Below are 27,957 nucleotides of genomic sequence, written 5' to 3' on the forward strand. Positions count from 1 at the left end.
AGCCACTGCACAAGCAGCAGCAGGAGCTTTAAGAACTGCACTGAGAGAGCAAGGCCTCTGCAGAGCTGCTGCCCAGTTTAGTTTGGGTTCTCAGAGCACCACTGCCAGCCTGGGCTTTGCACACTGTCCCACGTGCACACAGGGCTGCTGGCATGGAACAAGAACGTGTGCTCAGGGTGCACAAGAAAGACTCGCTCAGAAACTCAAACATTACCACACTTGTGATTCAAGGATTTATTAAGTCATACATGCAAAACATACTGCCAATTGCATTAGCAAAAGATCAATGTAAAAACTTCACAATTTTGCAACTTTTATTTTTAAATTTTGCTTTAGTGGTTGAAAGGGTGTAGTTCAACATCATATTCCTGCCAGTTTGGAAGGTACAGAACATTAGCACTAATTACAGAACCTCACAGACCCAAGTTACCGTTACGCGATCGATGCTGCACATGGAGTGACAGAAAGAACACTTGGCTTCATTAGTCATATTACAGTGGGGGGAACCTTGCAAATAGTGATGGTTGAAAGGTTTGTCAGTTACAGAGGTTTAAAATATAAAAATTACTAAAATGTGTAAAGCTGCTTCACATGATTTTTACACCTAGTTAATAGACTAAAAGCACCTCAGAAAGCATAACTTACTGGGTCAGAAATAACAGGAAAATAAGGATATGCTTGAACATTCTACTCTAAAAAAAAAAGAAAAAAAAAGCAAACTTCTATCAATCAGAAGGTTTTAAAACACAAGTTATATTGCTCAGTAAAAAGAGATTCTACAAGAAAAGCATTTACTACATAAAAGTGGGAATGACTGATTCAGAATTGTACCTACATGAATGCCCTACTTGAGATTCAAAGGAATTTATCCATGAACACCAACCTCTCTCCACTACTGCACCTCTGGGAAAATGGTTGCTGAGCTACTCTGGCAGTGTAGTGTAAGTCAGCTGTACAGTGTCAAAATACTGTCTGGCACTATCTCCTGATCCAATCCAATATTCCATTTATTCATCACAATACAATGCTGTCAAAAGGACTAGATACACTTCAGTAAGAATAGTTATTTTTTTCAATCACAGCAGCAAGAACTAGATTGCAACCAAGCCCTTACCAATGATAAAGCATTTACACTGTGACTCAGGGGTGTCAGTCATTGCCAGAGATGGGTGCTGGATGCACCACGAGGCAACGGCTGCGCTGGGAAAAGAGTTCAGAATAAAACACATTAGAGCGCAGTGTTCTGCTAATTCCCCGGTACTGTTACTTACTGTGAAAAACTAGAAAGAGATTTTGCATTTCCTACCAGAAATTAGAGTCATTTTCAAGAAGAATCTTTAAAAAACAGTTTAGTGCTTAGTGTTTGTAGCACAACAATGCGACTTAGTTCAGCAGATAGTTTGGCAACATTTAATTGAGCAAGAAGAGGATTTTAAAAATAAGGCTTTACATAGGTGTGTCTTTTCAGGAGTTTGCTCTTAGAAGGATGCAAGGTAAGGATCATATTTTAAACAAATGAAACCATGAAACTGTCAATTGGTTCAAGAATTGATGGAAGAGTACTAATTTATAACAGAAAAAAATTGGCATGTGAATGCTCCATTGTTTGAGCAAAGCACAGGGTTGATGGGATGGGGGAGGGTGACGTTTACAGCAGCAGACATTTTCTCTTCCTCTTCTTTACAGGAGGGGGGCACAGCACTGCTCGGATGGCTTCATCAAACACTGTCTTGAGGCCTCGCTGCGTAAGTGCTGAGCATTCGAGATATTTCACTGCGCCTGGGGGAAGCAGAGACACAGTTACAGAGCAGCTCTGCACAGCTCCAGCAGCACTGCTCCCAGCCCACTCCACAACAAAAGCCAGCCATTCCATTTAATTAAGGTACAAGGTTTTCCACAAACACAGCCTAGATCCAGCCAACAATACACCCCCTGCTGCCATACCGATCTCTTTTGCCATGGCAAGGCCCTGTGGGTAGGTGATGGGAGTCAGCTTCTTCTCCTTCAGCTTTTCAATCGTGTCCTTGTCATCCCGGAGATCGAGTTTGGTGCCCACGAGAATGATGGGGGTGTTGGGACAGTGGTGCCGCACCTCAGGATACCACTGAGAAAGACAAAGAAAAAATGCTGTCTCTTGTGTGGGGGCAGAGTTCTCTGAAGGCTCTGGAACATCACACCTGAAGAGTCGCAGTCCTTCACTTTGGGTCAGAGTAGAGGGAGCACCCAGATCCCATCAGGGCAGGATTAGAAAAGGGCACATCACTGTTAATGAAGCCAACAGCTATTTCCATATATTATAAAAATGTAGCCCTGTAAAAGGGCTGTATTTTCCTCAGAAACCAGAAGAGCCCTGACCCCCTCCTTGTCCATAGAGACTCTTCTTTGTGCAGCTCAATTGTCTGAGGACATGGAATACTCCCACAGTCACAGAGCACGTGCAGGATGGCTGATGCAAGGTACAAGTGCTATCAACCCAATTTTTACATGCATTTGTTTTTAAAGTTTTTTTTTTCTTTTTCAAACTGTACTAAAAGGAAAGCTCCTGTTTGTGATTTCAGCACCTTGCTGGCTGAACACTTAAATTACTGTTATCAATGCATCAAGGAACAATTCGTACTTAAGTGTACTTATGTGCCCTAAACTTCCATGACTCACAAGTTAGGCAAATGGATTTCTGCTTTTTCAAATTGCATTTCATGTGGCCAGTGGGAAAAACAATTAAAAAAAAGCACCTGGTATTTTCCAAGCTCTGCTGGAAAGTGAACAGTATGATGAACATTCAGAAATAAAACTGTACCAGCTTGTCCTTACCTTAGCACGGACATTTTCAAAGGAAGCTGGGCTCACGAGGGAAAAGCAGATTAAGAAGACATCCTACAAAACAAGATGACAGAGGTCAGCCCAACAGAAAAACCACTGTAAAGTGCCATGAGCAGGCCAATATCACCAGTACCTCCATCACACTGCCAGCTTTACCACACTTGCAGAAGGCAAGGTCAGCAATACAGCTGCACATGACAATCAGAGGCAGCTTTCCCTGTGGGAAATCCATTCCCAGGCAGCTACAAGCAGCCAGAGAGAAAGGGGGAAACAAGTAACAAATAAGATTGCAGTCAAATGTATAATCAGCTATTGCAGTAGCCAGCAACTAGGACACTAATACCACTGCCTTTCAAGGGCTTTTTCTCTAAATGTCATTTCTTCTTCACTGACCTCATCAGCATAGGATGTTGCAAAGTGTTAACTTTTAATACACAACTCTGAAGTCTTAAATTGCAAAGGCCAATTTAAATGGTACAAAATTTTAAAAAATAAATTCACACAAGAATTTCTACAATTATTGCTTTCATGCCCAAATCAGAAGCAGTTTGTTGAACTTATAGAACTTCACTCCTACTGAATGCCAGTAAAATCATTTTAGAACTTCTCTATAACCAAATTAGGATTGAAAAGGGCATTAAAAACCTCAAAGCTCCTACCTTTCCTTTTTAAATAATGAGAAAGCAGAAAGAAAAATGGGTATTTCTAGGGAACTTGCACATCTTGCTCTTCAACTGAAGGCAAAAGATTCTAAGAGCTGGTAAAAACATTTCAGAGCATGTGTTTGTAGTAACCACCGTATACAATTCAGATGTCACAGATGACACGCTCCAGGATCTGCAGGCATTCAGAGTAACCCCAGCACTCATTTCCTTTGTCTGTGTTGATGTAAACTTGCTGTATGACCCAAAACTCAGTAGGTGTCTCCCAAACAAGCCCAACCTACCTCTGCATCCGTACTTACTCCGGTACCAAACGTGCTACAGAATCAGGCATTGCAGAGTGTTAGTTGATTGTGCTGCATTTCAAGGCATTTTGTTAGGTCAGCAGCTGACATCTCACTGCTAAGCACTTGCAACCCAGTTGTTCATGCATCACCCCAACAAGTTTCCGTAGCAGCGTCCCAGAAGAAGAAAGAAACAACATCAAATAATGTGATACTATGGCCACTACTTCTGTTTTCCAATTTGCAGGTTTGTGGGGACTCAAGGGCTGCACTTGAGGAGACTCTCCTCCACTAGCTCCAGAGATCAAAAGATTTGGTGTAACCACAAGGAATTACTGGAAGATCTCAGATGTCTTGCACACTACTAGGAAAAGTTATTTGTTTTCAAGAAAATATTTAATCTTAGCAACTCATATAAATTTGGTAACAGAATTCTCAGATCTAACAATTTGATAGTTCCAAGGAAAGTATTTGTTCAAAAAATAGGGGCCAATTTATCACTATCATAGGCAAGACAAGATGACAGAACTTGGAACTGAAGTTTATTGAAATTTTTACATACGGCAATTGGTTGATCTGTCAGACTGGAAGATATATTCTTACCATTGGTTCCTCCAACCTAATAACAGTAGGAGATAAAGTTACTCCTCAAATGGATTTAAGGGAAAATGTTTTCAGTCAGCAATTTCTGCTCCCAGATATTCTGAAGGAGGATTTTCTTCTTAAGAGAGACGCTGCCCTGTAATTCAGCACAACCAACTGCACCCAGAGCAGACACCAGCCTTCCCCAGCAACCAGTTCTGTACTGTCAGGGGAAACCTGCAAGATCAAACTTCTCCTGAAAAGCACCCAACTAACAATTTCTCTTTGGTTTGGTCTCCAGGGGAAACAGACATGACCAAACCAACCAAACACCTTTTCTGTACCAACTTTTTCCTTCCCCAAATATTTGGAAATAGTAGTAGATTTCAAATGTGTTAAGGAGAAGATATCAAACCCCTGTATATGCTGAGTTTTAAATGGCACAGTGAAGGAAAAGGGACGCTGAATACAGATCCTAAAAAAAGGTCAGGTTTCATCAGCATCACTGTTCTCTTCCTCTGTGCTTTTTGTTAGTTTTGTGGGATGAATCTTTGATACTGCACAAGTCTGAAATCTGAAGACTTCCCAAGAACTTCAAGACTTACCACCCTGTTTCACTTTCTTCTGCAAAAAAACAATTCAAATAACTGGAAGTACTCCAAACCTGTACTGAACAGTTATACATCCTTGCACAGACAACGCTTTTTCCCTAAGATACTTAGACATGGAATTCTTTTGCAGTCTACCAGAAAGCCACGGTTACTTCAGCAGGCTAAAGACATGTATGTGCATTTTGTTCTTTTGTAACAGACATTCTGTCCCTACTAAATATCTTTCATCATACCTCCTTCTACTTTTTTGAAAATAGTTTTATGATGTTAAGCAAAACTGAAGTTTTAAGTATCTTACAAATATCTAAGTAAGTCTAAGTCTGAGAAAACCAGCTTTCCATTGTCTCTCCTTCTAATAAAGACAAGTATTTCTGACATTTCAGCTACAGTTGCCCACAACTGGCAAATTCATATCAATCTTGTGTATCATAACTGATGGGAAAGCCTAATGACTGTAACTTAGTGAGAAGTGAATTAAGGAAAATTGTGAATTAAGGACAGATTACTGAAAATAGCACCAGAGTTCCTTAAATAAGATTCACATTACTCAAGAGAGCAGTTATGCTGTAGCGTGAAACAATTTTGCATTTTACATTATTAGCATTTAACATATATTTGACAGTCAACAGCAAGAGTAATCAGTGCCAAAAAAACCCTGCAAATTACCCTTTCTTTACTTATAGCACAGCTCCATCAGGTAAAAGCCACTGCTTTAAACAGGTTACAAAACCACCTCTATAAAGATTAACTGTAGCTGAAGTCACACTGAAAAGAAGAGAGCAGATCACTTCAGTGTTTTCCTTGAACATGGAAAGATGCAGGATGCAGGCAGGACTTAACCAGTTACACACAGGGAAGACAGAAACACATTTCTATCGATGTCACAGCAAAAACTACATCAAGCAATAAAATAACCACGGGCTCAAGTACATTGGAAAGCTGGGACACCGCAGCCTCTGTCAATACCAATAATCTCTTCATTCAGTGCTGTCTCTTTCACATGTAGAACATCTTCATACAGACTAAACAATATCAAGTGCTTAGCAGTGACAGTGTCAGGTTGCAGCCAAACATCGTCTAAAACCAAAAACAAACCCTGCCTTTGCTAACCTTAAAAACAATGGACAAGCTGATGAGACTATTCACCAAGATTTTTTTAATTAGTTTCAGGGTGTTTTGTTTTTAGAATCACACATTCTAGACAATTCTGAGGCTGCAACTACAAAACCCAGCAAGTACCAGTGCACACAAATACAGAGGGCATGCAAATTTTAAATTTTTTACAACTGCACACACCCCAGAGATTATAAATTACAGCTACAGCACATGAAATGAAAGAGGGTCACTGTTACTAATAAATAGAACTCCAGGTGTGACAATGTTAGCCTTATGTTAAAAAAGAAATGGTTTATGTTAAACAAAGCTGTAGAGACTGCTCCTGGCTTCACCCTGCAGCTCTTACTGTTTGCGGGTAGGAGAGTGGACGTAGTCTGTCATAGTCCTCTTGACCAGCTGTGTCCCACAAACCCAGGTTGACCGGTTTTCCATCAACCATTACATTGGCAGAGTAGTTGTCAAAGCTAAAAATAAAGAGAGAGCTGCATTAGCTTGCAGTAAAATAAGGCACCCAAGGATTTTTCCCTCACAGAGGGGAAAACTAGGGAAACTGGGGAAGGGAACATTTTCATTGCATTTGTTGGCTTCCCAGAGCCAGTAAAGTTGTTCTTTAAATAACAAGCGTGATATTGGGTAATGGAATAAAAAACTACACACAACAGACTTGGTCCAGTCTGAGCAGAAGTGATCTCTGTCATGGCTCTTCCAAAGGAAGTGTTAATCCCAGTGAGTACAAGAAAGCAGGTGATGTTCTTAGCAAGCACTTTCCAGTTTTAGTGGGACATTCGGCAAGTTAATCTGCCTCATGGTGTGAGATTTAGAACAGAAGGAAACAGCAGTTACTAAGGCTTTGGACATGTAATAAAAGCCATCTGTAAGCCTTATTAGAATGTATTTTTGTCTGAAAAACTCATCAATACTTCAGAGAACAGCATAGCCAGATGAAAATACAGAGAACATCTGAAAAGGGCAAAGAAGCTGCACATGTATAAAACACCCCTAACAGGCTCTGGAAAAGAGAACTGCACTAATACTGATACTGACAAATCCTTATGTGAAAGAAAAAGGGAAGCACCAGAATAAATGAGTCTCCAGTCTCGCCTGAGGAGCTAAAGAGCCGTGGCTGGCTTAGCACAGGACTGGCAGTAGAACAAGAAGTGGAAGGAACAAATAAACAAAAAATCGCCAGCCATGTAAGACAACTATTTCTGACCATGATATAATGTTTTACAAGCTGTTCAGCCTTGGGACAGCTTATTATGAATGACATTAGAGACAGAAACACACTATTTTGGAATAGAACAACATCTAGTAAAATGTTAGCAAATGTTAGCTCCTAATCAGCCAGGCTCAGAGGGCACAGAGAGCCAAAATTGAGGGACCATCAGCAAGAACTGGTGTAACTGTGCTACAGTAAAAGCTCCAAGTGTTCCTCACACACACCTGAGGGGTGCTTGCAGCCAATTCAAACAATTCAGGTAAGGAATCTGGAATGGCAGCAGGCACTGAGAAGCTGACAAAAATGAGTTCTTTGGATTTTATAAGTACTTACACTGTGGGTATATACTCTCCAGGAAATGCATTGGTTGTGTAACTGATGAGTAGGCATGTTTTACCTACAGCGCTGCAAAAAGAGAAAGTTCACATGTAAAACACATTCATCTTGAATAACAAGAAACAATGTTCCTTTTAGGGGAAGAAGACTAATTACATTCAGACACCTAAGGACAAGGGAACATCTCCACTCACTACTGTGCAGGAAAACAGCTGACAGACTGCAGCTTTGAAATTACTGGCAATGAAAACACACTTAATATAAACATCCATTTTATAAAGTGATAAATTACAAAATTTTGTTAATTTTTAGTCACAAAAAGTCCCAATAAACCCACATGTATTAATTAGACTATTAACATCTCCTAGTCACCTGACTGAATACCTAGAAAGACGGCCTTCTTCCATCTTTCTGAAATTAAAAAAAAACTGAGAAGTATTTCCAGATACCCTTACACAATTCCAAAACTCTTATCTTTTCCAGAAAATGGAATATAAGTGAAGTTAAAGAAAGCTCGAAAAGTATAATTTCTCAACACATCATTACTTCCAAGTATTTAAGGAATGAATACAAAATGATAACTCTCACATTATTTACTGCTGTAATTTACTGCAAAGTGACTCCCCACATGCGTTCACCCACTACTCAAACATTTCATTAACTGATCTATAGATAAATTACATTCCAGTATTAGAAAACATGGAACAGCAAACTTCTTCCTACTGATCTAATTCACAAGAGCCTCAAATAGGGGCAGGACAAGGCTCTGTTCCAGGATTCTTTCAAAACTCTGGCAGCCAGCTCGTTCCCTCTCCACCCTCCTCCCCACATCTTATCTGGAGTCAAACATTTGATTAACACAGCATTAAATTTTTGTTACAGTTTCAATTAAGTGTTGGAAAACTTGAAATTTGATCCAATTTCTTTTTCAAAATAGTGACTGCAAAGAGTGTTTGACACTGCAGATCGGTTCCTTTGCACGCTTCCCACTCGCAGTGTATAATCCTTCCACCGGATGAGAGATTCCAGGGGTGAGCTTGTTCCTCCAAGGCGATGCTTCCAGACAGCCTCACAACCCGCCCGATCCCCCTTCCTGCTCCTGGGCAGGGAAAACTGCATTGTCTTGCAGATGTTTTATCACTACAGCCATTTGCTCAAAGCCAGTCAGCAGTAACTTTGAAACCTTGCTGCACCTACACGTATGATCGTGCTATTAGTATGAGGTTTGACTCATGAGCCTCCTGAACTAAATCTTTCACAAGTGAATTTGAGCTTTGTCATATCCATAAGTCACAGCTCAATCTCTAACTAAAGTCTCTCCATTCAATTTTAAGCAGCTCCTCACTGCATTAGCCCAAGAGGGTATTTGATAGCAGTTTCTGACATCACCTGAAATGCCTAAGCTATGGAAGAGATGCTTCAGTGTGCAAAATTATCTGTGATTTTGTCCCACACATCCATTTTTAATTGTAATTTGCTTTATGTTTCTGAGCCAATACCTGGCATTAACACACTATCTGCTGCAATTCTGACCATATCATGCAGTTTTCCAGCCTGATTTTCACACCTGCTTCTAAGACACCAGCTTCTCATAGTCTGAGGACTTTTTCCTTTCAGCACACAAAAGTCATTTCTCTTCAACAAGCTTTAACACCATCATGAAAGGAGGCATTAAATTCTGTTCTCATTAAGTACAATCTCTGAACATTCCCTTGTTGTAAAAGGTCTGAGATATACTTGTGCTCAAAAGTAAATGGATTTACCCTGAAAAAAAACTTGTGTGGGAAACAATCAAGGAGCAGTTCACCACGCAGATACCTGTTTAACAGCTGTCAAAAGAGGAGATCCCATCTTAGCTCCTGAACTCACCCTCTAACAAACCAGAACAAGGAGTTAAGGAAAGTTATTCCTCCCCCATAAGGACAACTTGCTATTTTTGCTGCCTGCTGAAGAGTTAGATCAGTTTGGATGTGCTGCTGAGTTGCTCTCACAACATCACACAGCCGGCTGTGCTGGGCCAGCGCACAAAGGACAGGTGGAAAACCTTCAGGATCCCGAGCAGAGCAACAGCCAAATGCTTTGGGAAATCTCTTGAGGCGCAGAGAGACACCGTTCTCACGCTTCTGGAACCTGTCTGGGCTGACGCTTCAGCTTCCAGTAAGGTCATTACAGGTAATTTGAGCTTCCAACAAATTAATGTTGAACTCAACATTCTCAGCAGCAGATCGAGAGCTATTCTGTACATCCAGGCTCCTCTGCCCACCTTGCACTGAAACTCCCAAGTCTGCTCTAGCTAATCCAAACAGCACAGGAAGCTGGTGAGAAATTTCTTTCCAAGTTCAAAAGTGCCTGTAGTGTGTTTCTGCAGCAGCAATCAGCCAGAGTAATTTAAACAAGAAAAAACACGTTCAACAACCCCATTTCAGACTTATTCCATCCAGGTTTCTTGCTTTCTTTGCCTTTTGGCTCACTGCCACATGAATCAGATCATTATGGTCATCAGCCTTAAAAAGAAACATTAATGCCTACCTTTATAAAGCACACCTTCTAAAGTCCTTTATCAACTTTTTTAGACTACTAATTTTTGTAATAAAGCAACTTCCCTAAAGAGAATTCCAACTGTTTGGCAAAGTTTAAATCCTTGAACATAAAGGCTGAGACTAAGAATCTAAAATAACACCAAGATTAGTCATAAGATTTCTAGCAACTACTTAATCACAGCTCTGTCCACCCACTATTACATAAATGAAACTAGCAACATTTGACTGTCATTAAAAACATGGCCTACAAAAATCAAGCTTTGAATGCTTAACAAAACTACCTTAACAAAAGACAGTAGTGAGTTCATTTTTGATTCCAAGTAGCACCCAGGAATCAGTGTTTATATAACCACATACGTATTAATTCCTAAAAACAAAACACATCTTCTTTTTATTTATGCTAACAAGTTCTATGAAATTTCCCCAATGTAGCAGAGCTCCTTGGAGCCATGTTCTACCTGCAAACAGGTGGCAATCTGCATAAAAGGCTTTGCTTGTGCCACTTGTTTCTTTCTCTGATGCCCTTGATGTACCTCTCTAGCAGACATGATGCACAACAACCCAGGTCTTTGCTCAGACATTAAAGAGCACCTGAGATTTCCGTAGTACCACCCTCAGATCAAGAGTTCAGTACTGCTGCTATAGGAGGCTTAGCTACACATACTCAGATAAGATGTATTACTCACTGTGCCACACCCTCTCCCAAATATGCTCTTCAGTACTTACAAAACAACTACTTCTTAAAGAACTTTTTCAGTAACACAACTTACCAAATTTCAAGTCACTGCGCCTTCTCCAGATGGCATGGGAGGGACCCGAGGTGTTCAGTGCCTCACACAAACTCGCTCAATAAGAAGCCAATTACCCTACTCACACCCTCCCCTTCTCCCTGAGCCATCAAAGCAAATACACACAAAAAAAGCACAGCTTTAGCAGGCAAGGCCCCAGATCAAGCAGAATTCCAAACAAGGACTCATAAATTACTGCTCTTACAGTATTTCCACAATTAAAAAATGCCTACAAAAGAGCACAAAGTGCGACAACTTCTGTGGCATCTAGAAATTGGTAAATTCTCCAAAACACAAACTTCTCCTAACATGATACAACATCACTGGAGATTCTGTACCACTTAACGGCTGCCTTTTTGGAGCGAAAACAAAAGCTGCTAAAAATAACTTCCACCAAATGCTTTTTCTCAAGCGTCAATCAAGAGCAACTCCTGCAGTTACTCCAGCGGCTGCTCTTCATCTGTCCTGCACATTCCTCCTGCTCTCTATCATGACAGTTCAAAGCAACAGTTGTCATTAATTTTCCCCCAAACAATCACCACAGCAAAATTAAAAAAAAAAAAAAAAGGAAAACATGATAGCCCAAACTAGCACACATGCCACACTTTTCTAGTCAAGTTAGTTGTCTAAACATACACTAGTCAAAACTCTAAGAACAAAACGTGAGTTACATATGAGAAACAGCCTACTCATTTACAAATTAAAAAAATAACCACAGGTACTTCTAAAGCTTTGTTTATTTTTGTTCCTAGCAGATCTTTGTGGAGGGTACATAAAACAATACTCAAGTTTTATATTACATAAGCAAATCTTTAACCTGCATTGTTTTACAGGAACACTAAAACGTTTGCCTTATCTAAGCCAAACATGACGTTTCCTAGAATACCTGCAATGCTGGAGCTCTTGAAGCAGCAACAGCACAAAGGAACACAAATAGTTAAATATATTTTAAAAGCAGTGAACAGAGAATGATACAAAAAATGAACAACAGTACCTGAAAAGAACCTTAAGAAAGAGTTGTTTCTAACTAAAGAGGAAGGAAAAGAATGTAAACTACTGTATTTTATCCATACATATGTACAAAAGTCAGGTAGAACTACACCACCCACATTTCCAAGACAAAGAAAAACAAAAATGATAGGAAGAGGGATGGTTTACAAAGCAAATGACCCAAAGAACTGTTCTGTTGAATGAATTACTAAACATTATAGAGCTGGTTTGTGTTCTCACTTCTAGAGGAGAAAGTAGACTGAACCTTTTCCCCACCCAAACATGATGCATCACATTTATTTACAGCATTGAAAATACAGAGTTTAGATGAATTAAAATATATTTATTTATATATATATATTTATGTATTAGAAAAGCAATTTTGTTTGGTTTAAATTCAATATAAGCAAAAGAGCAGCCCACAGGTATCCTACCTGTCATCAAAGAATTACACTACTATGACAATGAGTTATTGAATACCACTTTCATATTCATATTGCTCCAAATCTGACACAGCAAGTCAAAACAAATTTGACACTCTGTAAGGTTTATCTTTCAGCCATACTTAGCTGCCTTTTTAGGGATTCTGCATGGTTTAAAACAAACCAATAACCCCCCCAAAAAAATAACTTGAAAATTAAGGTATCATGTGAAATTACAGACCACTGTAGACAGTCCATTTAGCTACACTTCACTCCTCTATCATCTACAGAAGTTTGCTGTGATACCAATTATGCTCAGTCTACACTGGGATTTTTGTTTCTCCTAAAGGAAAAAAAAAACAACTCATAAACTGCATAAGACAAGTCTTGTTTTCCAGCTGGCCTGTGATGTTCCCCTGAACTCTGACATCCAGTAAGAGAGAGAGAATCCCTCTGAGCCGAGGGGAATAGTGTCGTGAAGAATATTCAAAAATACCAAACACACGAACTCTATTCTCAATTCCAGCATTTCTCATACTGAAATCCAACTGCTAAACTTATGAGTTAACTTCCCAACTTGTTTCACATATAAGTAACACCATATTAAGATACTGTAGGTGTAACAGCTCTTTACAGACAAGTATATCATTAACTATCTGTATTTCAAGTGCCTATCAGTCTCCTTTAGACAGAAGCCTTACAAGACCAGATGTCTCCAGGCAAAAAACTAGTTTCTGCCCAAAAGCATTTATGATCTGCATAGAGTTCAGTCTATTTCACCCAGTTTTTACTGCAAAAGTCAGATATCAAAAATCAAGATCTTAAAAGGTAGTAAGTTTGTTACTTTCACAAAAAGTATTTCAAATCAATATTAATTTTCCCAGATGATTAAAAACACAGCAACTATTTTAATACAATTGTACTACATCGGTGATGAAAGAACACTAGCAAGCAGTGGCAGTCCAGGGACGCGGCCCGGCCTGCCCGGCCAGCCCAGCACACCCTGTTCATTCACGGCGGCCGCTTCTGCCCGAACCAAGAAACACTCGGTCACCACCACGGCTCCAGCCTCGGAGCACCGGCCCCACGGCGATGCGGGGCTCGGCTCGGCTCGGGGACGCGCACGGCCTGCGGACCCCTGCACACCCCGCTCCCGGCCCCGCCGTGCCCGCGCTTCCCTCCCCGCCCGGCAGCAGCAGCAGCAGGAAGCCGCGGCCGCCACCCACCCGCCCCCGGCTCCCGGCCACCCGCCACGGCCCGGCCAGCCCCGTTTCTTCAGGACGGCCGGGCCGCGCCCGCGCCCCGCGCCGGCATCGCCCAAACCCCGCGGCGGGGCCCGGCGGTCGCTCCCGCCCCGCGGCCCGACGCCCCCCGGGACGGCGGAGCGGCTCAGGGCCGGGCCCGACCGAGGGTCCCTCGGACTTACCCGTCGCCCACCACCACACACTTGATGGCCTGCATCGGGGCTGCTGCTGAGCGGAGCAGGGAGCGGCGGCCGCCTCCGCCCTGAGCCTGGAGCAGGGACGAGGCAGCGGCACCACCCAAGGCAGGGAGGGAGAGGGCGGACTGCGGGCGCAGGAAGCGGCGCCGCGCTCACATCCGGCCGGGCCGGGCCGCGCCGCGCCGGGGCCGCCTCACGGGCGGCGCCTCGCCTCGGGGCGGGAGCGCGCGGAAGGCTGGGGGTTCGCTGCTGACCCAGTGCAGGAGAGGGGCCCCGGCTCTTGAGCTGTGTACGGTGTATACGGTGTATTCAGGTGGAGCCGTTCTGAACGGGGATGTCAGCGCTGACACTGCTGGCACAAACCCGCAGCCCCGTCAGTGACAGGGGCTGGGCATCGTCCCACAGCGGCCCTGTCGTGTCTAACAAGTCGCTCTCGAACACAACTGCCTTTGACACCACCACGTATCCTGTCTGTCACGCCTGGCACCCACCATGCAGCAACCTCATTCTCGGCATCTCTCGAAGCACGTTAATGTTGTGTTTACCCCACAGACGTACTGAGCACGTGTAACTCGGGTCAGTGCAACGTCCCCTCTGCTGCTGTGGGCACATGCCCACTTTCCCCAGCCAGGCACCTGCCATGGGACCATCTCTCACTATGCCAGCACTGCAGAGCCAGATTGCTCCCCTTCATCCATGGATCTTCGCACCATCCTTACTCCTCCTGATATGCTGTAACATCAATTGTGCTGACAAGTCTTCTCAAGATGGGACAACCCAGGGATTGTCAGGCCTCACAGAGCTTTGGGTTTCTTTCCTCCCTCAAACAAACCAGTTATTTCCATGAAATAGTGAAGCGCAAGTCAAGCAGAGCAGGTCTTATGATCCCAAGAGTCGTAATTTCTACAATTAGTTCTTGCCATAGTTCTACTTGCCAGAGCATGTCCTGCTTGGGCTGATGCATGGAAGCACTGTTCCCTTTGTTTGCATTGCCATCTCCTCCTGGAAGGAACTGTGGGGAGAGGACCCATGCACACACTGCACCTGCAAAGGGAGGATGAATGAAACCACCATTGGGGGTGGTTTTCCAGTAATTTGATCTCCTCTTAATTTCAGAACATTTCTAAATTATTCTGATGCTACACAATGCAACTTCATCAGTGGACAGAGCATTCCAAGACAGTGACTCTTTCATTTTTCCTTCATTGAGCAGAGGTAATTCTCAGATATTTCCCATCAGAGAGGAAATCCTATCACTGTGAACTGAAAGGCTATTTTTGCAACACTTTATGTCTGTGTTCCCTCACACAGATGGAAGCTGAAATGAGTTGTCACTTAAGCTAAATATCTTTAACTCTGCTGCTGCCAATGACCGGGCACCCGCTCTGCTCCCACCAGGAGGGAGCTGCGGAAGGGAGGTGCGGGCAGGACCAAGGGAGGTGTGGGCAGGATCACCGCGCTCCTGCTGCTGCTTTTGGGGCCTGTGAGATCCTGCAAAGGAACAGAGCAGCACGACGAGTGTCTGACTGATGTGAGACCCAGGACATGGGAAGATTCGAGGGACGTGTAAAACTGCTTCTGATTTCCCACTACCTATCTCTTCCTTCACTGGTTCTTTTTCTATCCAGTGTATAACAGAGGGATGATTAGAGCTTTTTCTATGAAAAAGAGGTACAACAGCTTTTACAATATAATTACAAAATAGCACACAAAGACAAGGATGAAGGCTGTAACACACAAAACACTTTAGTACAAATTGTTTTATGATCCCATCAGGAGATAAGCATTATCTTTCTACATGTTCTTTTCAGTGTTCATACACCCTATTGTTTTGAGATCAATTGTTTTGCACTGTCAAAAAATACTTAAAACACAGGGCATGGTTTAAATAGGTTTTAAATTGACAATTTTATACTGAATTTGGTATATAATTGACAACATTAGAAAATATCTAGAGAAATACTTACTGTTAGTCATTGAAAACAATATTATAGTTTGGGTAGATGACGATAATGGCAACATATTTATACAATTTTCCTCCACACATTTGTAAATATTTATTTCCTCAAATGTTATAAACCAGGCCATTTGGAATTTTTAAACATTTTGCATTTGAAATTGTAGCCAATACATCTCTTAGAGTAACTTTATTTGCCCTGGCAGACAATTGTGTGTATGCTCCTTAACATACATGACGTGATAATTACTCTATTGTGAAATATTACTATATTTCAACTACATTTTATTTTATTCTTGCATATTTTTTGGTTTACCTAGTTTGCAGTGTGCTTGTTTTTAAAGAGAAAAGATAACCTGTATCATGCTACAAATACTCAACATTTTGCAGTTACGGATCTTCCCCTGAGAATGAGGAGAGCAACACGGAATATTTTGAAACATTGGTTTAACAAAAGAAACTTATAGGATGAAACACAGGGCAAAGGAGTGAGAAGTTAATAACAGAAGAATTCTCTAGCTTATTAGAAGAATTCTCAGTTTGATAAATACAACTGCAGTGCTGACTTGTATACAGAATAGTTACAAATGCACCTCACAGAGGAGTAGGATGGAAGAAAATAATGAATGGCAGTGACAATAACCCATTATAAATCTTTCCATACCTGTGATAAAATCATGAATCATACAGCTGAGGCTTAGCTCAGTCTTAATATTATTCCATGTTTTATCACCTTGTCTTCTCTCACCATTACAATTGTTTTTGAAAGCCTTTTTCTTAGACATCAAGAAGAAATCATTATTTAAGATTGTTTGGGATACTGCCTGAATGTGTGTATTATGTGTGTGCTGGCACTGAGGGAGAATTATTCTCTTTTGTGGATGGGGAGTGGCAGGGTAATCATGCTGATGCAATACTAGGAAGTTCTACTCACCATGACACAGACTATCAACATTACAGAGACAGTAATTATTTGCACTTTTGTAGTATCTTTCATTCCCAACTATTACTGTGTTCTGTAAATGACAGCTCATTAATGAAGCCACAGAAAAGTAGAGAAGGCCCAATATACACTTTGTACAGGGAAACAACCAGAACACCTGGCAGTGATTCATAGGTGTGCTCCCTTACTTGCAGATGACACCTCCTGCTGACAGTGGTTCTGTTCAGTTGCCTCCAGGACACAAAGTATGCAATATTGAGGTCAAAAGTAACCTCCTGTCCTTAACAATAACGGAAAAACTGGTTTAGGGTGAAAAGCTGTAACTGGAATTCACAATCACTGGAAACTGGGGCTTGGACTGAAGTGCAAAAGCCAATTTTACGTGAAGCAAAAGTGTGAGGTGTCAAAGGGTGGAATAAGGTTTTCAGCATATTAAACTCTACTCTCCTTAGATAATTTCTATTAAAATCAGAAACAAAAAAAACCCCCAAACCTCACACAAAACATAGAGACTTACCTTACTGGAGAAAACGGGGTTTCCAGATGCTCTTTCATATTAAAATAGCTGACATAATTGTCTCTAAGAATTGTAATTAAGGCTTGATCCCAATCTGAGTTGGTGGCAAAAGTCAGGTATTTAATGATGTATTAGGTACATAGTAAGTGGTAGAAAGAATTCAATGTTAGACAGCAGTGGGCATCCAAAATTCCTTCCTGGACTCCAGATCCACCTGTGGCATTATCCACCTTTCTAGCCTGTCACTCTCTGAGCCCATCTGCCCTCCCGTTTTTAAATCCAAACACTAGTACTTATTCCAGCTGTTTGGACAGTAGCTACCACTTAAAGCTTCTCACCTAACTGTTGCCTGAGATTCAAAGTTTCTTGCTTAATAATGTTTGATATCTCTTTATTAAGCTAATGGACCACAGATTTTCAATTGGGGAAAGTGACACTATTGCTGTGGAGAAAATTGAGAGTATCTTCACTGAACTCGGGGAGGTACCATGACATAAAATTAATTTAAGAAAATATTCTAATCCACAAGTAATGGATAGATATTCCAGGCAAACAGTTTTGGCATGATTAGTTTCCTGAGTGGTGAAAAAACCCTGTACTTTCATGTAATATGTGCACTGTTCAAATATAGCAATCAGTCTGCTCTACAGGAACCACAGCCAGCAATAAAAAAGGAACTTTTAAATGTCAGCATTTGCTGCATCAGAGAGAACAGATTAAAGGAACATGAAAACAAAATGTTAGTATGTAAATCTTTACATTAATAATAAAGCATTGTAAAATAAATGCATCCCATTCATGTGGTTCTAGCATAGATGATTTCTCTGGTATATGTATAAAACAGAAACAAGTCCTGTATTTTCTTTAGGTAGCTTTTGATAAATCTCTCTTCTGTCAGGAATTTCATTTACAAAACCCACACAAGGCTTTGCATTCACTGATGTTCATCCTCAGGTTTAGCAAGCAGTAACAGTGCTTCAACTGTTGTTGAAGGCCGTGGGACTACACACAGTAATCCCTGTATATGGCTGTGAGCTTTTTGGAATAGAGGCATCATTATGTATTTATAAACAAGGACCTGAGACTTCTCTCTGTGTCCCTTCAGTTCTTTATTGCTGTAACTCCCTCAGCAGAAATATGGGAGTAAGCCTTTTATAGGCTTATAGAGATGTAAGCTGCAAGTGCCCCTCAACTTCTACCTATCTTGACATCAAGCATTTCACAGAAATGTGCCTTAAAATATCAAGAAAAAGGGTATAAAGGTTTAACCATAACATAAGCCCATTTGGTATTTCTAGTTTTGCTGCCTTCCATTGTCCAGTCATTTTTCACATGAATAAAACCAAAAGCTACAAGCTGTGATCTAGCTCCTGATTTCCTTAGAAAGATTTAGTGTTTGTTTTGCTCCAGACTTGCAGACAAGCTTATGGACTTCAGCAGAGCTAGGACCTAAAAAAGGACCAAACCTTCTGTGGTCGGTTTGTCTGAGAACAGATGGAATGGGAAGAAGCCTACTTCCTCCTGTCATGCTGCACAGCTGTGACTCACATCTCAACTGAACAGCTCTTGGAGTGGAAAGCAAGACAAAAACCAGACAGCTTCAAATAACACATTAGATCAAAGCCAGAAATTAAAATCAGGGGTTCATCATATAGCACGGTCAACATTGGAAACAGAAATGCACATTTATTATAGAAATAAAACAACTGTCAAAAAGTGATGATATATTCTGGAATCTATTACTGACCATTTGTGGAAATTTTGAATTTATAAATCAATGAGGAACTACTAAATATTATGGATATACAGTAAGAAAGCTTAAGGGGGCAAAATATAACAACTCAGCAATATTGACTCACAACATTTTTTTCTTTGAATACAGGAATATCTGAATACTTCAAAAGAAACTTTAGGTAAAATGAAATAAAACATGAACAATTTAGAAAAGATAAAGATGTTTTCTGATGCAACAGAAAACACAAGTCAGGGTTGAGAAACAAAAGTGAGATGATGGCATTAATGTGATAGGAAATTATCTCTACAGGCATCAACTACAAATTGCATGTCAACAGTTTTGGACTTCTGCATACTAAAGTAATCAGTGTTTTAGCTAAATTGAAAATGATTTTACCACAATGACAGAGCTTAAATCAAAAGAGGAAGTGTGAGATGCCTTTGAGGTTTAGTTTCACTATCAAATTAATTAGCTAATTTCCAAATCTTCATGTGACAAAATCTGGTACATCTTTTCAATTGCTATTCAATTGCATTATCTACTAATTTCTTTGTTAGAAAGCTAAAGAGTGTTTTATCAATCTCACTATTTAATGAAATAATTAGATCCAAATAAATACTGATGCTAACTTGTTATTATGACCTAATTAATAATTATATTGCCTATTTTAGTGTAGAAAGTAATTTACTCTTAATCAAGATTAAAAAACTGATACTGTGTCACATCTGTTGCAATGTGCAACATGAACAAGAACTAAGGAGACTGGCAGACATCTACTGGTAAATATAAAGTTAATCAGCTTCCTGATTTAACCTTTGTGTGTCCTACACTGTTTTCAAATTAATAATGGAAAGCTGCTATATGTCCTGTTCTGAAATTATTATTTCTCCATACATCAGCTTGATTTTGTGTCAATAAAATAGGATACAAAGTTTAGATCAATATATTGATTTTTCTGTTTCATTTCAGCTATTGAAAGCTGATTGAATGGATTCTATAAACAACAGTTCTAAGGGGGAAAAAAAATGGTGCCATGTCCAAAAATTATATTGGTCAACTGTTCACCTTTTGGGACATCTTTTGAAAAGTGTCATGATGGTAATTTATCTTGAAGACCTTCCTAGGGAATGTTTGCAAAATGCTTTTGAAATCTTGTGGGTAACCTGGGCCTGAACAGTGTATTTTTAATTCATTATGTAACTCAAGTATTGGCTTGAAAGCCAAAGCAAGCATTTCCTTGTGACAGTAGCTGGCTCACTGAATTCATCACATGGCTGTGTAAACAACAAAATTACAAAAACCCGCACCCAAACCCAGAAACCCTTATGGGCATTTCATACTGAAAGAGAGTGGGTTTAGACGGTAGGAGAAAATTCCCCCATGTGAGGGTGGTGAGGCCCTGGCACAGATTTCCTAGAGAAGCTGTGGCTGCTGCCCCAGCCCTGACAGTGTCCAAGACCAGGCTGGATGGAGCTCGGAGCAGGCTGGGATAGTGGAAGGTGTCCCTGCCCATGGCAGGGGGATGGATCTGGGTGGCCTAAAAGGTCCTTCCAACCCAAACCATTCTATGATTCTACAACATCCATGGCCCGTGCAGGTGTCACTGAGCAGGCCGGAGGGCACACCCGGGTCACGCCCTCAGAAAATGGGTTGAATCACGGTAACCCACGGGAGGTTAAAGTTTGGTATCTATCAGTAGAAGGCTCTTCCCCAAGAGAGGCTGGAACAGACTCCCCAGGGAAGCGGTCACAGCACCAAACCTGACAAGACTTCAAGAAGTATCCGGACAACGCTATCAGGCACATAGCAGGATTCTTGGAGAGTGTCCTGTGCAGGGCCAGCAGCTCGACTCGACGATCCCTGCGGCAGCCCCGCGATCTCTCCGTGCGCTCCCAGCACGACAGCGAGACGCGCGGGCGGGGCCGTGCCGGACCATGCCGTGCCGGACCATGCCGTGCCGAGGGGCGGGGCGGCGGTGCGTGAGGGCGGTGCGTGAGGGCGGGGCGCGGAGGCCGTTGGGGCGGCCCAGGGAGCGGCCCCGCCCACTTATTGCGCATGCGCAGCGAGCAGAGACGCGCGCTGCAGCATCCCGGCCCAGTCCGTGCAGCGCAAGCGCGGTGCTGACGCCCGGCCGCGCGCCCCGCCCGGCGGGCACGCGCAGCGCGGGGAGGCGGCGGCGGCGCCCGGGCGCGGCGCGGCCGCGAGAGCGGGGGCGGGTTTATGGCGGCGGCTCTGTCCGCACTCGCTGCCAGGCTCTCCCAGTCGGCCGCGGCCAGGTCCTACGGCGTGTTCTGCAAGGGGCTCACCAGGACCCTCCTCATCTTCTTCGACCTGGCCTGGAAGCTCCGCATCAACTTCCCCTACCTCTACATCGTCGCCTCCATGATGCTCAACGTGCGGCTGCAGGTGGGCGGGGGCGGCGGGGCTGGGGCGGGCTCGTGTCCCGGTGTCACCGGCCGGGCCCGGGCGCGGTTCGCAGCCGCTGCCCCGAATAACGGCGGAGCGCGCCCGGACGAGAGCCCGTCCCTGCGGCGGGGCGGGGGCTGTGCCCTGCCCTGTGTCACCAGGCAGTGTCGTTTGGGTTGTGCACGGATGCGGCCCCGGAGCCTTGCCTTTGCTGGTGGCCAGCTGCGAGTGTCCCGCTGTGATCCTCGCTCTGTGTGTTAGCCCAAACGTGCCGCTTTCCTGTTCCTTTTCCTAAGCCATAGTTGACTTAAATACTGTGAATACATTGTGAATATGTGCACTTTGATAGCAAGGTCCTGCCACCTTGTAAGGACCGAAGAAAACAATTTCCTTCATCGGTTTATTGGGGGTTTTTGAAATCAAGAACAGTTGCAGCACGGCAAATACAGTTTTAAATACCAATGTTACTGCATGAAAAAGATGATTAACATGTAATTTGTATCTCTCCTGTTTTGAGCCCGTTTCTACAAAACGTGGAATTCTTAACACAGATTTGAGCTGTTGTAGGGTTGAAGTTTCATTGTTTTTGTGAAGAAGTGAAAGATTTACTTTTAACTTAACTGGCAGCAGAAGCAGGCTGTGCCCTGTCACTACAAACATCTGTTCTAGCCAAGGATTGGACACACTTTCTTCTTGTAAACATAGCTGTAATGAAAGTTTTAATATCTGTCCAGTGGCCAAGTGTTGAAAGACAAGTCTGGTTGGAGTTTGTCACTTGTAAAAGAGAATCTGAAATTGGAAGCGGTCAAAATGTGGCGTCTCCTATTTTTGTTTTTGGGATTTGCCCTACAATTCTGAAGCTTGAAAATGAGTCAGATGCCCAGGAGTTGTACACATAGTTTAGTAACCTTGGTAGCTAAAAAAGCCTTGTCTTTGCTCGTTATCAGTGTTGGTACGGAATGGTTCTCCTGGAACACCACCAGCTTGTCCTTTGTGCTACAGCTGATACCTGCTAACTGTGCTGGGGCAGCCAGTCTGACCAGTTCCCCCTGGGAAGCTGTTTGTGGTACATTGTTGATACCCAGTGTTGTGTGTCTGATTTCAGTTTGCACTTCTGTTTACAGAAGGATTACTTTAATGCTAAGCCTCTAATCAGTCCCAGCCTGCTTTTCTATTGGTTAAGGGAAACGCTTCTGTTATACAGCAAATCCCTCTGGCTGCTCGTTTGCTGACTCACTTTCATGCCTGTCACCAAAAGAGAGCTTGTAGCAGATTAAATTGAAGCTACAGAAGGGCAGCTGGTATTTGGGCATGCTTCCTACCCCTCTGGATGTGCTCAGGCAGCCTGTAGGGAGACTTGTGTGTTGGGACAACTGTTACTTTCTGTAGCTGGGTTGTTCTTTATGTGAAAGATTTTAAATTATTTTTGGTGCAATACACTGGAAACCAGGAAGCTTGGTTATCAGTGTAATAACTTCATGTATTCTTTCTTTTTAGGTCCATATTGAGATCCATTGACTTGTGACTTGGTATGCCACTTCCCCTGTATGCTGCAACTAGAGTCACTCACACTCTTCTTCAAAACCAGCCTGTTGTGAAGCAGCAAAGCTGTGCTCGTGTGCTCTAGGACTATGAAGAAAGAAGATTTTACCCAGAAGCAAGTATTTGACAATGGCCCAGATCATCACAAGCCAGCAGCTTATGTGACACACGTGCATTCCATGTTGGACAGTTCTCAAAATCATAATAGCAGTTTACAAGAATTATATAACACCAGGAATTGTTCTCTCTATAATACTATACCTCTGTCTTCTGTTGGCAAGGAAATGCCTCTGAGTTTCAGTGAATCAGCAGGGATGAACTCAAGTGCAGCTGCTCCTTGGAAGGATTCATTTCATCGGCATTTTTCTTCTGGGAAAGACAGTCTCGAGAGGGTTTCTCACTGCATTGGTGGCCTTTCAGTAACAGGCTGGCTGGAAGAAGCTTGTAGCATTTCTGGAGACTTCAGCTCATGCTGCCCAGGAGATAACTTCGTATGTTTTGCACAATTCTGGCTGGGAAATTTGCAGTGTAATAAAAACCTGTGGTTTGTGGAATTAGAAATTAGCAGTAGCAAAGAGAATGAATTGCTGTTTGTATTTTTTAAAGCATTGGAGCTTGGTGGACTTCCTGATCCTTGTTCTAATCTAGTTGCCTCTCTGAACAACTCTGCTATGGGACTCTCAAACAACCAGAAACCATGTGTTTTCCTTTGTTGCTTAAACCTTGTATCTTCAGAGCAAACACTTGGATATGTGCAAATGCTTTTGAATATACAATATGTGACTAATAATTTTCACATCATACAGCTAGTAATCTCTGTGCTAGCTTTTGCACTGGCAGGTCTCTGGTATGTAGTGAAGGTAAAAAAGTACTGAGATTTTAATAACTACTATTTTTAATATTAGCAGAAAATAAGAGAGACACAGTTACAGTTCAGGTTTTAGTGAGAATTATATAGCTGAAGTAAAAACTATAGTTGTAACATTGCTAGTTAAACTGACTGTTGGAAGAATAGGGACTTTATTGTAAGGAATAGCATCTGAGTATAAAGAACTTCATAATCTTCAGACTCTGGGACTTCTGCAGGTCTGCTGTTAACATTAAACTAGAACTCAATTTGATTAGCACAGATGCTTTGTTTTCTACAGAGTTTGTATTAGTGGAGTGTTCTGGCTACTACTATTTATACCCATTTCCAATAAAACTTGTTTCTTGTAGAGTTGAATTCCTGCTCTGAATCCAACAGCAGCTAATATATCAGTCCTTAGAACACTGAACTGGAAAGCTGTTGGGAGGGTGGTCTTCAATGCAGCATAAATCTCAGCAGTGTTCCTTTCCAAGGATGGCACTGCTGTAATTTAACAATACCTTGTGAGCTTTATTGTGCTACAAAAGACACTGTAAACAACTTTCTAAAACAATTTTTTTTCCTTGAAAAAGTGATTGTTATTGCTAAAGTACAATGGGCCTGTTGACTTTGGCTTTGGGATAGGCTTCTGACAATGAGGTTTGCCAAAGAAAGAGGCAAGAATGTTGGAATCCATAGAGCTGCTGGTGAATAGAATTTTGAGGAATAGGCTCCTGTTGGGACTTCAGTGGAGGAACTCTTTGTACAGTAGGTCAAACTTTGAACTCAATGTCCAAAATTCTCAGTAGGGGCATTGCTGATGATCCACTTAATGTGCTCTAAAGGCTCACCTAAAGAGGGAGGTATCAGTGTATGGGTTGGAATGCATTTCCAGCTTCCCTTTGATTCTGACTTAAAAGTGAGGACTTAATGTGGAGTAAAGCCATGGCAGTGATTCACACCTTAGATACCCTTTTTGCCAGATGGTCTTGCTTCATCTTGGAAAGAGAGGAAAGGATGTTGCATTTAGTTTGAACTGAACTTACCTGGAAAGCCAGTAGAGTTTCCAGTGTGGTGGTTATTGGACTGTTAGCACACGTGTATAGAGAAGTCCTTGATTATGAAGATGAGATGCTGGTTTTCAGCCTTAAGGAGAGAAGTGTTGAAATTTTTAAATCTATTTGAATGCTGAAAATAAGATATATTACTTTTTATGTTAAATGATATGTTGTGTTTTCGTGATCCCCATTGGCTGACTGTCTTTTTTTGGATGCTAAAAGAGATGAAAAGCCACTTAATTTAATTTAGAAAATAACTTTTCCCTGGTGTTTAAATGATTGTTTAACTTACAGACTTTTGACTGTGCAATTACCTGTCATGAAGTGACTGAAAGCCCCAAAATAATACTGGATTATGTGTTGTAAGTGATTACTCTTAACAGTTCACTCTAAGTTGAGCTGTTCACCCTCATCTCCACTGTTGGAATTTATCAGCCTTGTAGTGAGTGGTGTTAACACAAGTTAATGTGTGGTGTTGCAGAGGTTCAAGATTCCTGATGTGGATCTGACATCCCAGAACACCAGAAACAAAGACACTTCTCCAAATGTCTGTGGCTTGGAGTTAGGGTGTTAAGCTGCTGTCCGCCTATACCTTGACCCAAAAAAACACTTGGCAGAGCTGAAGGCAGAGCAATGAAGGCAGGGAGGGGTTGGAGCTTGTTTAAGCTGGCTTGATTGCTAAAGATGTTTTGCAACTCCACATGAATCTCTCTAAGCAGCTCCATAGGTACAGCCATACCCTCCCTCTATGGTGAGCTTTCCCTTAAGATGTGCATGAACACAGTCCTGCACCCAAAATTTGAGTGCTTGGACTTCCTGTACAAAGGATCAATTGGCACAGCTGTACTTGCAGTTGTTACTTGAGACCTTATTTGTGCAGCTGACTGGTTTGCCCTGGAACATTCTCTGCTGTATGTCATTTGGGAACTACATATTTTGGGAACCATAGTTCTATACAAGAACTTGTAGTGAGATTGTCAGGTTAATAGGCAAGAGGAGTAGCTAAAGGCATAAAAACATCAATCCAATTTTTAATGCACCTTTTCTTCATGGTGATTTCAAATCGAGGGAAAATGAAACATGAGACACCACCAAAAAACTAGAATTTAAATGTGTGTACAGAAGAATGCCAAGGGTTTTCTCCTCATCAATGACAAGCCTATGGAGGAGATCTTGGAATATTGAATTGTGTTACATATCACAGTCCAGCTAATACAGTCCTGTTTTAAGCAAAGTCTTGTTTGAGTGTGTGGCCTTTCATCGTTTATTACAGGATCACTTTAAATACAATACAGCTAAGTGAAATGATGGATGTTTGTTGTGTATATGTATATTTAACATAAGATACAAAGAATACTTAAATAAGTGGATTTAATACATTTTAAGATAGTTTATGTACCTTGCCTTGAATTTTATTGGTTAAAACCTAAAAGGTAATTTTAACTTGAACATTCCTTCTGAAATTCAAATAAAGCATAGTTTGGTATGTTAAAATCTCATGTAATATACTGCACTTTAAGCCTGGGGAGGCCATGGAATGAAAGTCCTGTTCTTGCACTAACAGAACTGCCTGCCCTGACTGAGACAAAGTTTAAATGGCTTTTCCTGTCTGGAGGGAGAACAGGGAACCTGAAGGATGGCATCCATCCTTTGAAACTATAGATAAATATAACACAATATGGTTTAGGCCACTGTTCTCTTCCTACAGATGTTTTGATATTAACTCATCTCAAAAGATGGAAGGTGTCTTGGCCAAGAACCAGTTTTTGTGGAGTTTCATGGCTTCACAATGTCCAATGTGGAAAACTTTCCTGAGTTAATGTGCTGTTAGGGTTGTCTGAGATGATTATTATAGTACAGAAAAATAACATTGTTAGTAGAGGTAAGGAACCTTTATACTCAACCAGGAGTTGCCTTCATATTTCTGTATTTTTGTCGCTCATCCTTCTCTAGGAGAGGTTATTTCTAAGCAAAATGTCAGGGTTCTACTAAACAACTTGTGCTATCTAAAATTTCATTGTTTAGTGTCCAGATCCTTCCTGCAGTACATAGCAAAGTTTTATTTCTGCCTTTAGAAAAGAAATAAGAAAACACTCAATATTTAGAGAGTTTCCTAGTAGTTACACTTAAGTGAAAATTTACTATATGGTGTACTGCTTTGAAAAGAAAATATACTTTAAAATGTGTGTGCACAGAGCTCTGCATGTAGATAAAAAGTGTTTTACCACAGTATGATGTTGGGATGCTTATGCAAATGCTTATTTACCTTCTGACGTTGCAGTGCAAAATGCAGTAGAGATGGTGGTGTTACTTCTCCATGTGGTTTTAGCCAGTGCAATCTCAGCAATCGTGTGTCTGCATCATCCTGCACAGGGAACAGTTCTAGCTGTAGACATTTTTTAGCCTTTTGCTTTTTCAGTGTTGGGTTTGTTTTTGCTATTGTTTGAGGTTTGGTGGTTTATTTATATATATATTTTTTTTTTAAAGTTACTATTAGGACTATAAAGACAGCACTTTCTTAAACTTTGCCAAAGTTTGCTTCCTTTCTCCTTCTCTCCACCTTTGCCCCTTATAGGTATACACATTTAATTTTTGGAAGAAGCAAGCCTGTATGTACTCTTCTAATAGATAATCTTATTGTCAGGTTGCTCCTTTTGTTTTTACGACCTGGTTGTGCATGTATTTCCCTCGAATTTCTCAGCATAAGCTTGTGCTGATACTTTGTTCCACCTCAGAAACATTGTTGTGCAATTAATTATGCACAACAAATTGACAGAAACCCTGTAGAGATGTAAGAGTCCATAGTCCCTCATTAGGCTGTATGACAGGTGGTATAACTGACAGAGCAATATGTAGTCAATGTGACATATTTCTGCTTTTTTTTTCTCTTCAGAACAGCTGTTTTAATTAAAATCCAATATTTAAATTGAGTATCTGGTATCTCTGACAGCTGAGAATTGCAGCTAGAATTTGGGGCTTACAAAATATATTAAGGTTAGAACTTAGCGTAACTTTTCTTAAAGAGTACATTCATGTGAATATTTTAAACCTTTTTTTTTACCCCTGATAGTGCACAGAATAAAATGTGTTCTGCCACTTGTTTCTGTGATGCACAGCCAGTAACTGGGGGAAGGGGGAGAA

General features: G+C 41.5%; 2 protein-coding genes and 2 long non-coding RNA genes across 5 annotated transcripts; 2 read left to right on the forward strand and 2 right to left on the reverse strand.

The window, feature by feature from the left end:
- Positions 1 to 219: 219 nt before the first annotated feature.
- RAC1 (Rac family small GTPase 1) lies at positions 220 to 13,962 on the reverse strand. Of its 2 annotated transcripts, XM_015642885.3 has the most exons (7): positions 13,797 to 13,949; positions 7,628 to 7,699; positions 6,422 to 6,539; positions 4,329 to 4,385; positions 2,812 to 2,874; positions 1,945 to 2,104; positions 220 to 1,779 (listed from the first exon to the last, which is right to left on the reverse strand). In XM_015642885.3, the coding sequence occupies exons 1-7, from the start codon at positions 13,829 to 13,831 to the stop codon at positions 1,649 to 1,651; spliced, it is 636 nt and encodes a 211-aa protein (XP_015498371.1). In that variant the 5' UTR covers positions 13,832 to 13,949; the 3' UTR covers positions 220 to 1,648. The 2 variants fall into 2 exon arrangements, with proteins under 2 accessions (XP_015498371.1, XP_015498369.1); XM_015642883.1 differs by lacking the exon at positions 4,329 to 4,385 and having other exon boundaries at positions 13,797 to 13,962.
- Positions 1,779 to 5,510, forward strand: LOC117245161. Its single transcript, XR_004499495.1, has 2 exons — positions 1,779 to 1,882; positions 4,014 to 5,510. It is a non-coding gene; the product is annotated as an uncharacterized LOC117245161 (long non-coding RNA).
- A 7,176-nt stretch (positions 13,963 to 21,138) lies between the features above and the next one.
- LOC107211071 (small integral membrane protein 10-like protein 2A) lies at positions 21,139 to 27,012 on the forward strand. Its single transcript, XM_015642553.3, has 2 exons — positions 21,139 to 21,369; positions 22,867 to 27,012. The coding sequence occupies exons 1-2, from the start codon at positions 21,184 to 21,186 to the stop codon at positions 22,885 to 22,887; spliced, it is 207 nt and encodes a 68-aa protein (XP_015498039.1). The 5' UTR covers positions 21,139 to 21,183; the 3' UTR covers positions 22,888 to 27,012.
- LOC107211072 lies at positions 21,756 to 27,200 on the reverse strand. Its single transcript, XR_004499501.1, has 3 exons — positions 27,083 to 27,200; positions 24,805 to 24,904; positions 21,756 to 23,450 (listed from the first exon to the last, which is right to left on the reverse strand). It is a non-coding gene; the product is annotated as an uncharacterized LOC107211072 (long non-coding RNA).
- Positions 27,201 to 27,957: the final 757 nt, after the last annotated feature.

This window comes from Parus major, chromosome 14, assembly GCF_001522545.3.
Source record: "Parus major isolate Abel chromosome 14, Parus_major1.1, whole genome shotgun sequence".
NCBI lineage: Eukaryota > Metazoa > Chordata > Aves > Passeriformes > Paridae > Parus > Parus major.